The following is a 15,986-nucleotide window of genomic DNA, read 5'->3' on the forward strand; positions in this document are numbered from 1 at the left end:
GATATACAATCCAAAACTATTGATAACCTGTTTATGGGAACATTGCCAAATCGTATTATTGTAGGATTTACATCGAATGAAGCATCCAGTGGAACTATTACCACCAATCCATTTGAATTTCAACATCTAAACATTAATTTCTTTACATTGTACGTGGATGGAAAAGCTGTACCTTCAAAACCATTGCAACCCAACTTTGAAGAAAATCTCTACATTTCATCGTACCACACATTGTTCTCAGGCTCTGGCATACATTTTACCAATACTGGAAATACAATTTCAAGAGCCGACTACAAGAATGGATATACACTGTTTGTATTTGACCTAACTCCCGATTCTTCTGCTGGAGATTGTCACTATTGGAATTTACAACGACATGGCGCCATCCGATTGGAAGTTCATTTCCAAGAGAAATTAGCAGCACCTGCAAACTGTATTGTGTATGGAGAGTTTTCCTCACTCCTAGAGATCGACCACCAGCGCAACATTATCCTGGACTTTTAAATTACAAGGTACGTATACGTTATGTATCATTTCCATTCACGATGTTGAATACATTACAATTAGCTAGTGCTTTACACGGTAGTCCATTATTCAGAAATCATTTTACCGGGGTATTTGCAAGCGATGAGTTACCCTCACGGATTTCTCTTCCTCTGGCAATCATTGTAAATACAGATCCATCCACAAAACTAGGAAGCCATTGGATTGCAATTTATATTGATCATCGCGGTGTTGGAGAATATTTTGACAGCTATGGCCTTCCTCCTTATGTACCACAACATGTTGCATTCTTAAAACTTCATTGTATGTACTATAAATATAATAATAGCCAAATGCAAAGTCTTGGTTCATCCGTATGTGGCTATTATGCTTATTTTTATTTGTGCTGTAAAGCCCAAGGAAAATCTCTGCGTGAAATTCAATATTTGTTCACAACAGTACCCACGGTTAATGATCGTAGACTGCTGCAATATACCTTCCAGGTAATTTTATCATATTTATCATTGTAAGTGTATTTGTTTAATCATCATCTATTTCTATACTAATCATCTTTTTCCTCGTTCTTTTTTACAGAATTCACAATACGAAGCTTTGCAAACGGGTGCTATGCTGCAAAACATGGAAACAAATCATTACAATCAAGAAGAGGAGGCGGTCTAATGAAGAAACCCAGCTCAATATACAAACATTGTCAATAAGAAAGAAAAAGAAGAAACCAGAAAAATGAATAAAATACAATTTATACTTATTTATGTGTTTTTATTGTCCATTCCATATACAACGTTATCAGATTCTCCTAAAGAACTGTGCGATATAAGACGAGAACCCTGGACAAAGTTTCCACCTAATTCCTAGAGAACATTGACCAGGGACCTCGTCGCGCATCAAAACCAAATCATTGATCACGTGACCGTACTACACCCGAAGGGTACTACCAAATTGAAAGGAGATACCGTCCATACCTTATAACTTTATCAAATAGAATAAATTGAGTCAGTAAGCGAACACGTGGTTGTACTTAAAAATTTGAAAATAGGACCACCGAAACATATTGAGGTCCTGTACTATGCTTAAATTGGACAATTTCAGTGGACCCCCATTGCCAAAATTTAAGAAGGGTGCAACAATATACCCATGTCTTATGATAGGATATGGACCCCTTGTAATCATAGGATCTCATCAAAGGGGATAAAATGGACCAAAAAACAAACACATGGTACAACGTATTACTTACGTTTATATTTTGGCAATTTTTGTACCCCTAAAAGGGAACGATGTAGACCATCCAAATTTATCATGATACATATTGAGGACCTGTACTATAATACCAAATGTTTAAATTGGGCAATTTCCAAAATTTAAGGGGTGGGCCAAGGTACCCCTCCCGGGGTGCACCAATGTACCTATGTCTTATGATATATAATGAACCCCTATACATGACCATATAACCATATAAGGTAATAGAACCTCATCAAAGGGGGATAAAATGTACCAAATACCAAACACGTGGTTGTACTAAAATTTTGGCAATTTTGTACCCCTAAAAGGGAACGAGGTGGACCACCCAAATTTATAGTGATCTATATCAGTGTCCTATACTATAATACCAAATGTTTAAATTGGGCAATTTCCAAAATTAAAGGGGTGGGCCGAGGTACCCCTCCCGGGGTGCACAAATGTACCTATGTCTTATGATAGGTAATGGACCCCTATACATGACCACATAATCATATAAGGTAATAGGACCTCATCCAAGGAGATAAATTAGGTCGAAAACCAAACACGTGGTACAACGTATTGCTTACGTTTATAGTTTGGCAATTTTGTACCCCTAGAAGGGAATGAGGTAGACCACCCAAATTTATCATAATACATATTAGGGTCCTATACTATAATACCAAATGTTTAAATTGGGCAATTTCCAAAATTTAAGGGGTGGGCCAAGGTACCCCTCCCAAATTTTTCAATGGATGCATTAATATACCCATGTCTTATAAAAGGTAATGGACCCCTGTATACGCCCATATAACTATATAGGGTAATAACACCTCATCCAAGGGGATAAATTAGGTCAAAAACCTCCGAAATTTCAATTTTTGGCAATTTTTTACCCATGAAAGGGAACGACATAGACACCCAATACTGATAGAGGTACATACTATGGTCCTAGGCTACCATACCAAATTTTAGATTTGGCAATTTCCAAAATTTAAGGGGTGGGCCAAGGTACCCCTCCCAAATTTTTCAATGGGTGCATTAATATACCCATGTCTTATGAGAGGTAATGGACCCCTGTATACGCCCATATAACTATATAGGGTAATAACACCTCATCAAAGGGGATAAATTAGGTCAAAAACCTCCGAAATTTGAATTTTTGGCAATTTTTTACCCATAAAAGGGAACGACATAGACCCCCAATACTGATAGAGGTACATACTATGGTCCTAGGCTACCATACCAAATTTTTAGATTTGGCAATTTCCAAAATTTAAGGGGGGTGGTCCTAGGTACCCCTGCCAAAATTTAGGGGGTGGGCCATGGTACCCCTGCCAAAATTTAGAGGGGGTGGTCCTAGGTACCCCTAGGTCATTGACCCCGGGCCAAGGTCATTGACCTTTGACCTATGACGTCACAAAGGTCGGGGTCAAAGTCCAAAGTGAGACCAAGTGGGGCAATTACTACTATTACGATCAGTCTGAGTCGCGCGTCAGTCACCAATACCACTACAGTCACATGACAAGAAGTCAGCGAAGTTAAATGGCGACTTCATCACAGGATCATGGTAATATTGACGAGAGAGATTGCAGCATGATGAAGAGGAGAAAGAGAAGCTATGAAAGAAGTTGTTTTGTTTGTATCGTAGAAATACATCAGATTTCGTTATCAGAGTAGATTATAGAGATGTTAAAACGAAACAGTATGTTATTTAAGTAAATTAAAGTATACCATTTTATAGAGTATATTATTTATGGTAAACCATGGTAACACTTAAAATTTTGTTGCCAAAGTGTGATATGAATGATGAGTGATATTGGAGAAGGATATTCCCAGATCTTCGTAAACTGAAGTATAGTTCTGATTTTTAAAAAATCAGCACAATAACAATGTAATAATTTGTAAATGTTTCGGCGAGTAACACGTACTCATGAATGATAAGAAATCGCATTGCAAGACAGATGGGACTGTAAAGATAATTGCGCTCTACAAATGTATTGCCTGGTTTCATTTCCGTTGTATAAACCTGCATGAACAACTGTATGGACATATCAGTGACAAATCAGTGCAATAGTTTTTTAAACAGTGCAATGAAGAAAAGGAAAAGAATAACAGTAGGAGTATTGAGAAATCGAGAACAGATTATAGTGATGCTAACACGATTAAAGTACAACAGAACAAAACTGGTGATAAAATATTCCCGGAAGAAGCCACCTTTGGTGACAAGAGAAGAGCAAGTGTAGATGTTGTTCACAGTGAGGAAGAGACATTGGAAAGCATAAGAAGACAGAATTAAGTATAGATGTATTTGAGATCCGAATAGCAATTAATAAGGTAGTCTAGATGGAAGAAAATAAGAAGAGACATGATTGAATTCCAATGATTGAATTCGTAGACCCATTGAACAATTGCCCAAATTTCAAATGGATCTAAACCAAGGGATGAATAAACTGTCTAAAGATGCGAGATGCTACGGGAAGAAATAAAGAATAAAAGGTAAAACTGAAAATAGAAGTACGACAAGATATGAACAATTTAGTAGAGATATTGGTTAAAGACATCTAAGAATTAAAAAACAAAGATGAAACGGTAGAACAAGTAAACAAGTTGAAGAGAATATAGCGATACAAACCTTGAGAAGGAAGCAAGATGTGAATAACACGGAAACGGACAATACCAACTAGCAATGAATGAACTCACAGGTGATGTGAACCAACGATTCAAGGTGTTGGAGGAAGAGATACAAGATTTATAAAGAAAAAAAAGACTAGTGATATTTCAGAAGTAGAAATAGAGAAGATGATTGGGAGAGATACCATATTGATTCCGATAGTACTTAGTTTTTTAATCATTTATAGTACTACTATTATAATGGTAACTAGTCATTCGAGGATTATACAACAAAGTCATTGGGACAATCCTATTCAGGTTAGAAATATTGACTAGAAGTCCAACCCAACAATTGTTTCGAGGACGCATGTTCAAGTGAAAAAGAAATTTGAGGAATAGGGCCACAGTTATTGTGTGTTGCATGTCGAGAAGAAATGATGATTCAGCCTTGTAAATATGATTGTGTAATGTCGCATCCAACAGTATTGACCGGAACAAGAATACTTAAACGACCTAAAGAGTTCCCTAAATTTAAGATAGTGGTGGCTCTGCGAAAACCATTCTGGAAAATCTTAACTCAGATCCTCACACTATTTTTTATTTGATAGAACAAGATAAACTTCTTATAGTTCAGCGATGTTTCAGTAGGGGTACAGGCACTTGGTTTTGTAGCATCTAAGAGCCTTTTATGTAGGAGGTTGCACAGAACAAGCGTATTTATCTATACATAACATAGCATTTGATAGTACATACCTATACATAACATTTATTGAGGCTGTTAAAATACGAACAGTAGGTAAGGAAAAGTTAGGCTATATCCAAATTTTATATTTCAAGTTGAGTTGATCTTGGGTTTAGCGTTCCTTCCAGCATCCGACGCTATGTGAGACGTGGACTTACAGCTTAACGTGAGATTCGAACCCTAGGAGCTCCTGCAGAGAATTGAATCCGGTTCTCCCACGCCAAGGGCGCGTACTTAAACCGCATAGCGAAGAGGGAACTCTAATTTCATATTTCAAATATATTGACACGATATAATGAAGCAAAAAAATCTGTTAATAATGAACTACTAAAGTTAAAGTAACATCATAATTTAAATTTTTTGTTTATAACTTTAATTTTGTGAACTGAACTTATTAAGTTCTAATAGAATATCTGAAGCTTACAATGAAATGTTTCCCGAACGGAGAGCGAGATGTTTATATTTTTCTTGTCTATCAATTTGAATTTAGGCATCCCATACAATACACACACTACAAGATGGAGAACTTTATAAGGGGGACACCGCTGGCTTATTGACAGAACGCTTATCTCTGCTGTGTAGGGTCCTTGGTTCGATCCCCGACTAAGTAAGTTTGTAATGGACAACATCATATCAGTGAGTTTTCTCGTGGTATTCCCGTTTCCTCCCACATTTTCGCTCAACCAATTCTTCCATTATCATTCACTTGCCCTAATCATCCATCTCCTTTAGCCTACAGAACTTAATTGCTGAACGTTAAACTGAAAAATAGAAACGTTATAAGGTGGATAGGCAACCAATATGGCAAACGTGATATGTTGGGTTGCATAACGTACACTTGTTGGCTCTCAATGAAATGGTAGTTCGAAAAGCAATGAAAATAGCCAGCTCTGAGCTGAGAATAGAGGTTATTAGTAGTGAATGTTGGAAATACATTTTTTAATAGTTGAATTAACTTCAGGAAATCAAAACTGATACTTGAATAAGAAAATCATTAAAAGTTAAAAAAGTATTTTTAAAAAAGCCTGACTTTGTAAATCTCTGCTGCAAACAACATGTTATCCACAAATTCAAGACGGGAAAACAAATCAACTTACTTTGGTAAATATTTTTACTAATTACTCTGTTTGTCTTATTTTAAAATATATCAGCCTTATAGTTTTAATATTGATAGTGCAGAATTAGGTAATAGAAAGTATTTTTATTAACAGGGTAAATAATGAAAATACTTTGAAACGTCTGATGGAATTATCAACACCAAGGCAATTACCTCCAGAGAATGAGCTCCCGGATAGAAGTTACTTCAGCGTCCCAAAGGAAGCTTTCGTCTATTCTCCAAGCTCAAGGATTTTAGAATTGTCAAAACCACGAAACAGAATCTCATGAACAGGTAACAAAACAGTGGTTTTATTTGTTAAACGTTTCTCCCAAGAGTAACTGATTAATTAGTATCAGAATGCATCATTCAGGCGTTTATTTCAAGTTTATTATTTGCTAGTTAACACTAAGTCAGATATGTGTTTAACAAGAAACTATGGATCGAGGCTAAGGAACACGGTGATGAGATAGGCGATATCGGTGGATTTGCGAAAATGGGAGGAAACGAGATAGCCTCGAGAAAACCTACGCACACGGTGTTTGTCCAAGACCGCTGAATCGAACCAGGGACCTCATGCGCCAAAGGGGAGCGCTTTACCACTGAGCCATTGTGACCTCTAATGGAATTAGTATTATGGCTACCAGATAATATAAAATTACATTATAAAACTAAGCTTAACTTTACTTATACCTATTTTAGTTATTTTTATGCATCAATTGTCATTCGTATGCGAAGGGGAGCTTACATTTCTTAATTGATTCATTAGAATTAAATGTCCCTTTTCAGTACGGATACTACATGTGATGAGACCAGAGCCTACTGGTTAATATATACTTCAATCTACTTGGGTTTTTATCCAAGGGAAGCATCCCTAAAGGATGCCGTTCGGGAAGGTCATGGATTCCATCGCGGTAGAACTTGGTGGGTCGTGAAGCGAAGAAGGTATCAAGTGCATTTTGCAGCTCTACTAGGGATTTGAACTGGCATCCTCTAAGGTGATTGTCTAAGGAATGAAAAGGTGATAATCGGACGGTGCAATGTCCGGGGAGTATGGTGGATGCAATAGGGTTTTTCCATTCAAGGCGTAGAATGGTGTCCCGGGTCATCCTAGCCACGTGGGGCATAGGTTTGTCTTGTAACAGGAGGACTGTTTTGCGATTCAGAAGTGCTGGCTCCAGAGTTTTGAGGTTTTCTTGAACACGGCTCAACTGCTGACAGTATACAGTTACATTTATGCTCTATCCAGCAGGTAGCAGTTCCCGATGCACGATGCCGCTAGCAGTCCACCAAACACACAGGAGGAACTTCTTGTGGTGCAGCGCTGGTCTCGGCTGTTTTGGAACGGTTCATGAGATGCTAACCAATGATGACGTCGCAGTGGAGCTTCATACAGGATAAACTTTTCGTCACATATCACCATCCTGTCCAAAAATGGTTCTTTCTCAGACGAGACAGCAAAGAAAAAAGTATCTGCTCACGTTGCCTTCCGGCCCGGAGTCAAATCATATAGACCCATCAACCCAACTTGTAGTGCTTCCCAAGTTGATGGATGTTCTGCTGAATGGTTTCTCCACTCACACTGAATTGTAGGCCCAGTTCTTCACTGTTCACCTCAATTGCTGCCTGCAGATATTCATTTCTACATGTGTTGGTCTTCAAGCACGTGATGCGTCTTTAAACTTATTAAATCGCCGCTGCACTGTCCGCGTATTCATGACACCCTTACCAGAGGCCTGGCATATTTTCCGCCCCACTGCAGTGTCGTTTGGTCCCAGTTTGAATTCGTACAGGATACACATCCTTGTAAAATATAAGTATTACCCTGTATAATTTTGTTAGGGATTCCCAATCATCTTCTACCCTTCAAATTTAAGTCAGTCATGAGGAATTTGTTCATTTTTCTTTATTTTTTCGAGTTGTACGTGCTCGTTTACACGCCGAGGTTTTGTTCGTATTTCGTAAATAAATATTTCATTAAAAACCTACATATTGTAGGTGCTTGGGGTCCCGGGTTCGATCCCAGCCCCCGCCAAGTGAATTTTGTGGTGGACAAACACCGTGTGCGTGGGTTTTCTCGGGGTTCTCCCGTTTCCTCCCACTTTCTTCATTCCACCATTTCATTCATTACTCATCATCGCCGTCTCCATTAGCCTAACCGGCATAACCGTGGGACGTAAAACTCAAAGATTTCATTTCATTTCCTACAATATTGTATAATTAACTTGTTCTGAAAAACTCAAGGGATGGTTTACTTTTCGGCATCAGTTCTTTCCGATGATTTTGTTAAAAAGTGACTCTGGCGATATTGTTCGTATTTCATACATAACCTTACAATACGGAATAAGTCATTTTCAATGAACTGAGATGACCTATTCTCGGACGATTCTATTTTCTTTTTAGTGATTTTTTGTCATATTTCATAAATACATCTAAAATCTGGCAAACGTAATTTCTGATGAAAAATACCATAAAGACCAGTTTTGTATTATTATTATTACATTGTTGTCAATCCTAACAAAATCGGATTGAGAATAATCCGATCTGTTGTGTTAATGAAACATATAGGGCCTTATACAGAGTCGTTCTGACGCGTAATTAGTGCCATACTAAAGAGTTCTCCTAACATGTTTTCTGCAGTAGTCAGGCCTTTAATGTGACGCTAATCATATGTCAAAATGACTTTGCATAAGGTCTACAGGCCTGACTACTACAGGAAACATACGTTAGTCGAACTCTTTGGTATGGCACTAATACGCGTCAGAATGACTGCATAAGGCCCATAAGGTTGATCTGAAACAATATAGTAGTGTGCAACAACAGTGAATTTTAACAGACACATTTTTTTTTTTTTTTTTAATGTATAGGTTGCAAGTGAAGAAATAATGTGCCTCTACTATAGAACATGGATCAAAATTTTAAAAAAGCAGGAAATCCTATTGAAGAAAACATTGTTTCGTCTTTTTCCATATTTTTGTGTATGAAAGAGTGCAACATGCTGATTGTTCTTTACAACAGAACATTTTGTTAAAAGTACAATAAACATTTACATTTATGTATGCCATGTTTGTATTATTGAAGCAAATGATTACGAAAAATACACTGCTCGCCATGAAAAATGCAACAGGAGGAAAAAAATATTTGACTGATAGACTGGAAGGGTTTAATGAATATCGAGATTATTGTCCTCATCGGTTGAGGCGATAGGTTTTATACTTTCTTTTTCCTATTTTATTTGTTAGTTGATGAGTCAATTGATGACGTCATTTTTTGTGACAACGAAAATTCAAAGTTCCGAAAGTTACACTTTTAGTTCTAAACAATACACAATGGTCAAAATAATTAGAGGAACAAGGCCAGAAACGTAAAAACGACCGAAGAAAATAAAAAATGGCGATATACTTGGTTGTGGGGGTTGTTGCCGTGGTCACTGCAATGCAGTTGTGCTGGAAAGTCAACACGAATATACTCTGGGAGAGATTTACGCATTTTAATGAAAAAAACATACACAAGACATCACAGAAATAGATATTGGCACAACAAAATAATCCTCTCTAAGATACGTGCGACACACACACACACACAAAAAAAAGAGTACTTACATTATTGGTTCCTGTCGATGGTGTCGCCTTCAAAGCATACCCTCCATTCCAAAAGAAACCGAACTTTTGAAAACAAATAGTACCACTAGTGCCATCTGTTGTAATATTTTACCGGTAGATGGCGTAGTCCCTCATTGACAACTGGTATAAATGTCATGACATTTGGATGCACGGCAACAAAGTTATTGCGTTTCAACTGTCAGTGTGTTGTGTACATCGGTCGGAAAATGAGTTTCAAACAACGAGCTGCAATTGAGTTTTGTGTTAAACTGGGTAAAACTTTTAGTGAAACGCACCAAATGCTACAAAATGCATATGGTGATGAGTGTCTATCCCGTACGCAAGTTTACGAGTGGTTCAGGCGATTCAAATCGGGTAGAGAGACGCTGGATGATGACGAAAGATCAGGCCGTCCCAGAACCGGATTATCGGAAGAAAACATCGAAAAAGTGCGTGAATTCATCAAACATAACAAAAAATCGTCGGTGAAAGTTATTGAAATGGAATTAGGCATTCCTCAAACAACCGCATACCGCATTTTGACCGAAGTTTTGGGCCTTAAGAAGGTTAATTCGCTGTTTGTACCACACAAACTCACCGAAGACCAAAAAGTTGATCGAATTGCGCATTGCAAAGACATCGTTAAAAGTGCTCGGCAGAATCGAAACTTCTTGAAATCGATTGTAACTGGTGACGAGACGTGGTGTTTTGAATATGAGCCCGAAACAAAGCGGCAAAGTGCTGAATGGAGAGCGCCGGATGAAGGAACACCCAAAAAAAGTCGCTTGGTGAAGTCAAAAGTTAAGGTGATGCTGATTTGCTTTTACGATTCAAAAGGAATTATCCACAAAGAATTTGTTCAGCCCGGCCAGACAGTCACTGGAGAGTTTTACTTGGGCGTCATGAAGCGTTTGCTGGCAAGAATTCGTCGTATTCGGCCCGAATATCGCGAAATCGGCAGTTGGACTCTTTTGGACGATAATGCACCATCACATCGTTCGCGACTTGTAACTGAATTTTTGGTCAAAAATCACATTATTCGGTTGCATCATCCGCCCTATTCACCAGATCTCGCTCCGTGCGATTTCTATCTGTTCCCGAAACTGCATTTGGCGATGAAAGGAAAGTGGCACGCATCGATTGATGCCATTGAGAAGGCGACGACCGCCGTCCTAAAGACCATTCCAATAAAGGACATGGAGAAGTCGTTTGACAACTTGTTGGAGCGTGCAAATATGTGTATCAATGTGTATCGACACATTGATTAATAAAAATGATTTGTTCCAAAATGTACATTGCTTTTTTGTTTTTTTAAAACGTTCGGTTTCTTTTGGAATGGAGGGTATATTCTCCCTCTGCTTTAACACACTTCACTCGCTACTGCCATTGTATATAACATCCCTGGAACATTCTTTAGTACATTTTCAATTTTTTGAAACCTCATTAACAGAGGTAAAATGTGTTCCTATCAGTTCAGATCTTTTTCAGGAACAAAAGAAATCTCAAGGAGCCGAATTAGGTGAGTACGGCGTATGTTCTAACACTGCAATATTTTTTCGAGCCAAAAATTACTACTTGGGGTCCCGGGTTCGATCCCAGCCCCCGCCAAGTGAACTTTGTGGTGGACAAACACCGTGTGCGTGGGTTTTCTCGGGGTTCTCCCGTTTCCTCCTACTTTCTTCATTCCACCATTTCATTCATTACTCATCATCACCGTCTCCTTTAGCCTAACCGGCATAAACGTGGGACGTAAAACTCACAGATTTCATTTCATTTCCAAAAATTACTGTGCAGGTACTATACAGATTCTGTGAGCGGTGTATTGCTCAAGTTTTTTGCATTTGAAATTCTTCCGTTAAGATGAGTCTCACTGACTCTCTGTCCAAGTTCACAGTCTCAGAAATTGCTTTAGCATTCTATCTGTGGCCATTTCTCACAACACGACGAACATTTTTGATATTTATTTCAGTTACAGAAGAACGCGGGCGGCCTGTTCGTTGATCATCATAAGCTCTCCCTACCCTCCAGAAAACTTTTGTGCCACTCAAACACTTGCGTCCTTGACATGCAGGCTTCACCATAAATTTTCTTTAACATTTGAAATGTTTCAGTGGCAGATTTTCGAAATTTCACAAGAAACTTGATGTTCGTCCTTTGTTTTACTACTTTTACGTCCATTTTCCGCCAACGCACTCACACACGTGTTTAATCTTTGTCGCTTATCTCGCGAATGGCTGGGCCAGGTGAGTCCAGTTCACTGTACTGGGTAGGGGAGGTATGGTAGTTTATCATTACAAAAACAATACCCATTATGTTAATTATTTTCAGTAATGCAGCTAGAATCCTTTGTGTGTGTGTATCGCACCTCGTATTTCCTCAACTGCTACATTTCTATTTGGCATGGATTGAACCAGACTGTCGATGCTATTGTGTGGGAAGTTTTCCCACCCCTCCAGCAGGACAATTTGCACCTGTTGCAGAGTTGCAGCCTAGCAGCGATATGCCTGCCAGTGCGTTCGCCAAGTGCTCAGTAGGATTTAGAATAACAGAGAAAGCTGGCCTAACCATACGTTTGATATTCTATGCCAGCAGTATATCTGCCACACGTGCTTGGTAAGGTGTGTCATTATCTTCCTTAAAAATGGAACAATTATCAGCCACAGGAACAAAGTGAGGCCTGAGGATCTTATCTCTGTTCCGCTGAACTTCCTTCCTAATTATCTACAGGGTTGTGCGTCGTCCAGTACTGATTCCTACCCACACCATTTTTTCACCGTCTCCATACTGTGGTACCTCCTGTACATGAGATGGTTACTTACGAGATTCACATTCCCTTTAGAAGAGAATGCGTCGATTGTCTGACTGTAAGCTGAAACGTAACTGTCCGACAACAGAATAATTCTCCCCTTAACACACTCCCCATTCACGATATTCAACAGCCTAGTTTCTGCGGGTCTTACGCTGTAAGATGGTCAAAGGGACACATCATTGGCATTCGCACATAAAGGTCTCATTTTCACAGCCCATTGCGCACGGTTGGGCTCGACATCCCGAGTCCTGTTGCCAGTACAAGCCTACGTTACAAGTCAGTTGCACTTTGCCTTGTTTCTCCGAGACAATAACACCAAGTAACAGTCTTCTCTTGCTAACGTTCTCTGTATCCAACATTCTCCTGGTCTCTGACATATCATTCCCGTCTGTTGAAAGTGTCCATAGTCTTGAATGATACTGTGAGAGACTTCGGAAGCCCAAGCTACCATACGTTATGTCTGGCTGGCTTCCTCCTCGCTATTGCTTTCCGTATCACAGATTCCACTATATTATTGTGCTGCCATTGTTCCTATTCAACACTACATCGCAGCAGTCCACCTCCACTCATCGTCCGTCAAAGTGACACTACGCTTCCCAAGCGGCCTGATGATTTCACGTCTTATTGTAAGTTGTGCCTTCCGTCGCATGACGCACCACATCTTCAATCGTTCTGCGAATCCCCCAGCACAAGTGCATTGCAGTGATTAAGGCAACAACCTGCTACCAAATACAACGGAAAGTTTGATGTCCCTCGGTCGGTTTTGTGTTTCTGGCTTATTCCACTAATTATTTTGATCAGCCAAGTGAAGAAAGCATAGACCGGTTTAATTCATACTTATTTTCCATGCAATACGTTTATTTGCCTTTGATCTATTTTAAAAGTTTTTGATTCAGAACTTGAGAAACTTATCTTTTCCATTAAGGTCTGCTAAAATAACCATCTTAAAATCAATATGCACTTATGCAACAGCTCATTTCTTTGAAACCGACAAACAAATTACTGCTAGATGTACTGGCTTAAGTACGTCATGATTGACCCATTCAGCAACACTAGGGCCTAAGTAAACGTAACTCAATATATAAGAATAGACCAGATATGGACTATGTCTGATACACATCATGCACTTAATATGTGAGATTCGTAGCTAACGATGTGAGAAAATTGACTACAAGCGGCTTCACACACACACACACACACACATATTATATATATATATATATTATAGTTTATTTTCGTTCGCTTCGTTCAGTTGACTTTCAGTCTGTCAATCGCATCCGATGAAGAAAATTAGTTACAAAGAACATAATTCAACCACCAGGACACACCAAGTCAAGCAAATACACTCCCTCTTCACAATTGTCACTATTAGCACTTCCGCGATAGATAGTAACGGTCTTGGCCGACGCACGTGAAGAATTGCTAATCATGTTACATTCCTCTCATGTTTACTGACGGATCGATCTCATGACTAGTATTACAATTTTAATGGCGAACAATGTATTCCCTTTTAAATTCGAGTACCTCAATTTCAGTAGCTTCGTTTATTTATAAGTGAGTTCATTAGTAATTACTCGAGTTACTTCAGAGCTTTATGAAAATAAACACTAAATTAATGATCAAACATTCATTGAATCAGATTAAAAGATTTGATATGCATGAATCTTGATTTGAGTTGTCGACAAATGAAGAACAACATTTGACTTATTCAAGGAAGGCAATAAAAGACACAACCACCTTCCCAGGGCTGACATGTTCTCTGTTCATAACCTCGTGCTGGCCGAAGTGGATATTCAACTAAACATGCAGACAAAAGAGAAGTAGGCAACAAGCTGTTGAATATTGAAAAGTTGAAAAACAAGGAACTAAGAAATCATCATCTTGAGAAATTCGTAGAAAATTACTCAAGTGAAGAAATGATAGGTGGGTAGTAACAGACAATGGGAGCATATTAAACTTCGCATACAGCAGGTTTCAGAAGAAGTAGGTTACAGTGAACACAAAACGGCTAAAGGAACCATGGGTTACAGAACAAGTGTTGCAGAAAATGAAGGAAACGAAGACGTGGAAACAAGATTCAGAAGAGGGGAGAAAGATGTACAGGAACTTGTACAGGAACAACGAGTTGCGAAGGGAAACAGACATAGCAACGGAAGAGTTTTACAAAAGAAAATGAGAGAACAAAGAAGAATTAGAAAGAGTTGGGAAATATGAGGAAATGTACAACGATGCCAAATCTATGTATCTTCGGAGGAAACAAGGAGGCATTACGATGGCAGTAGAAAATAAGGAGTGGGAAGGTAATCAGCAAGAGAAGTGAAGTCTTAGGAAAATTGAAATATGTTGAGGAGTTATATGAGAGTAGAAATAAGACTATGGCCTAGATGCTGAAGAAGAAAATTAAGTAGGCGAGGATGATAAAGGGTTTAATATTCTTTGGGACGAGTTTGAAAAAGTATATCCGAGATTATGAATGGAAAGGCAACCAGGATAGACAACAGACCAAACGAATTCATTAAGAATACAGTAAACAAGGGAAAGAAAAAAAAATGTTCAGACTGTGCAATGAAATACATTAAATAGGAGAGTGGCCTAAGTTTTACGTCCCACGGCTATGCCGGTTAGCCTAAACGAGACTCTGATGAGAGATGAGTGAAATGGTGGAATGAAGAAAGTGGGAGGAAACTGGAGAACCGCGAGAAAACCCACGAGCACGGTGTTTGTCCACCACAAAGTCCACACGGCGCGAGCTGGTATCTAACCAGGGACCCCAAGCACCGGAGGTGAACGCTCTACCCCTGAGCCACCGCGCCCCCTGTGGAGAATAAGGTGAATCAGTTGGGTCGAGCAGAAAACGAAAGAGGGTGTTAGAAATAGTGGTGGCGGGGAAAACTTTTTTCGATATTAAGAAGAGGAAGGAGAGGGTGGTTAGGATAACGAATAAAAAGGAACTATATCATAAGGGACGTGCTAGAGGGTATGGTGGCAAGAAAGAGAGAGGGAGTGAAGGAGACTACAATTAATGGACGATATCAAACCTGGAAAACCGTACGAGCGAAGAGGTTAGCGTAAGATCGTGGAGGATGGAAGCTTCTCAATTGTGGCAAAAGATCTCCCAATAATGGCAGAATACATATGACGACGATTAACTATATTACAATATGTCTGCAGTGTCTGACGTTTCACTGGAGGCGGACGCTTGTCCTCATATTTCCCCTCTGGTGTTGTCACTGATTCTTAACTTTTACATAATTCAGAGCATCGCAAATGCATTAGGGCATGAAAAGCCGAAGAGCACCGCGAACGAGACTTGTTTATGAAACTTCTATTAGGGAAAAGTCAGTAACAGACGTAATAAAATAAAGTTAAAAGGTCGTATGATAGGAAGTTCAATAGCGAATTAGT

The 15,986-nt window shown here is 39.0% G+C and overlaps 1 protein-coding gene across 2 annotated transcripts in view; it reads left to right on the forward strand.

Annotated features, from left to right (window-relative positions):
• The window catches only part of LOC145683997 (uncharacterized), a 108,095-nt gene that overhangs the window by 74,217 nt on the left and 17,892 nt on the right, over positions 1-15,986 (forward strand). The window contains exons 6-7 of one of the 2 annotated variants that reach the window (XM_081755774.1): positions 6,286-6,464; positions 9,038-9,229. In XM_081755774.1, the coding sequence (XP_081611900.1) occupies positions 6,286-6,460 (175 nt within the window). In that variant the 3' untranslated portion in view covers positions 6,461-6,464; positions 9,038-9,229. Of the gene's footprint in view, positions 1-6,285; positions 6,465-9,037; positions 9,230-15,986 lie in introns of those variants that run through there. The other variant, XM_081755775.1, reaches the window with a different exon arrangement.

Source organism: Thermobia domestica, chromosome 4, assembly GCF_964235325.1.
Source record: "Thermobia domestica chromosome 4, izTheDome1.hap1.1, whole genome shotgun sequence".
Taxonomy (NCBI): Eukaryota; Metazoa; Arthropoda; class Insecta; order Zygentoma; family Lepismatidae; genus Thermobia; species Thermobia domestica.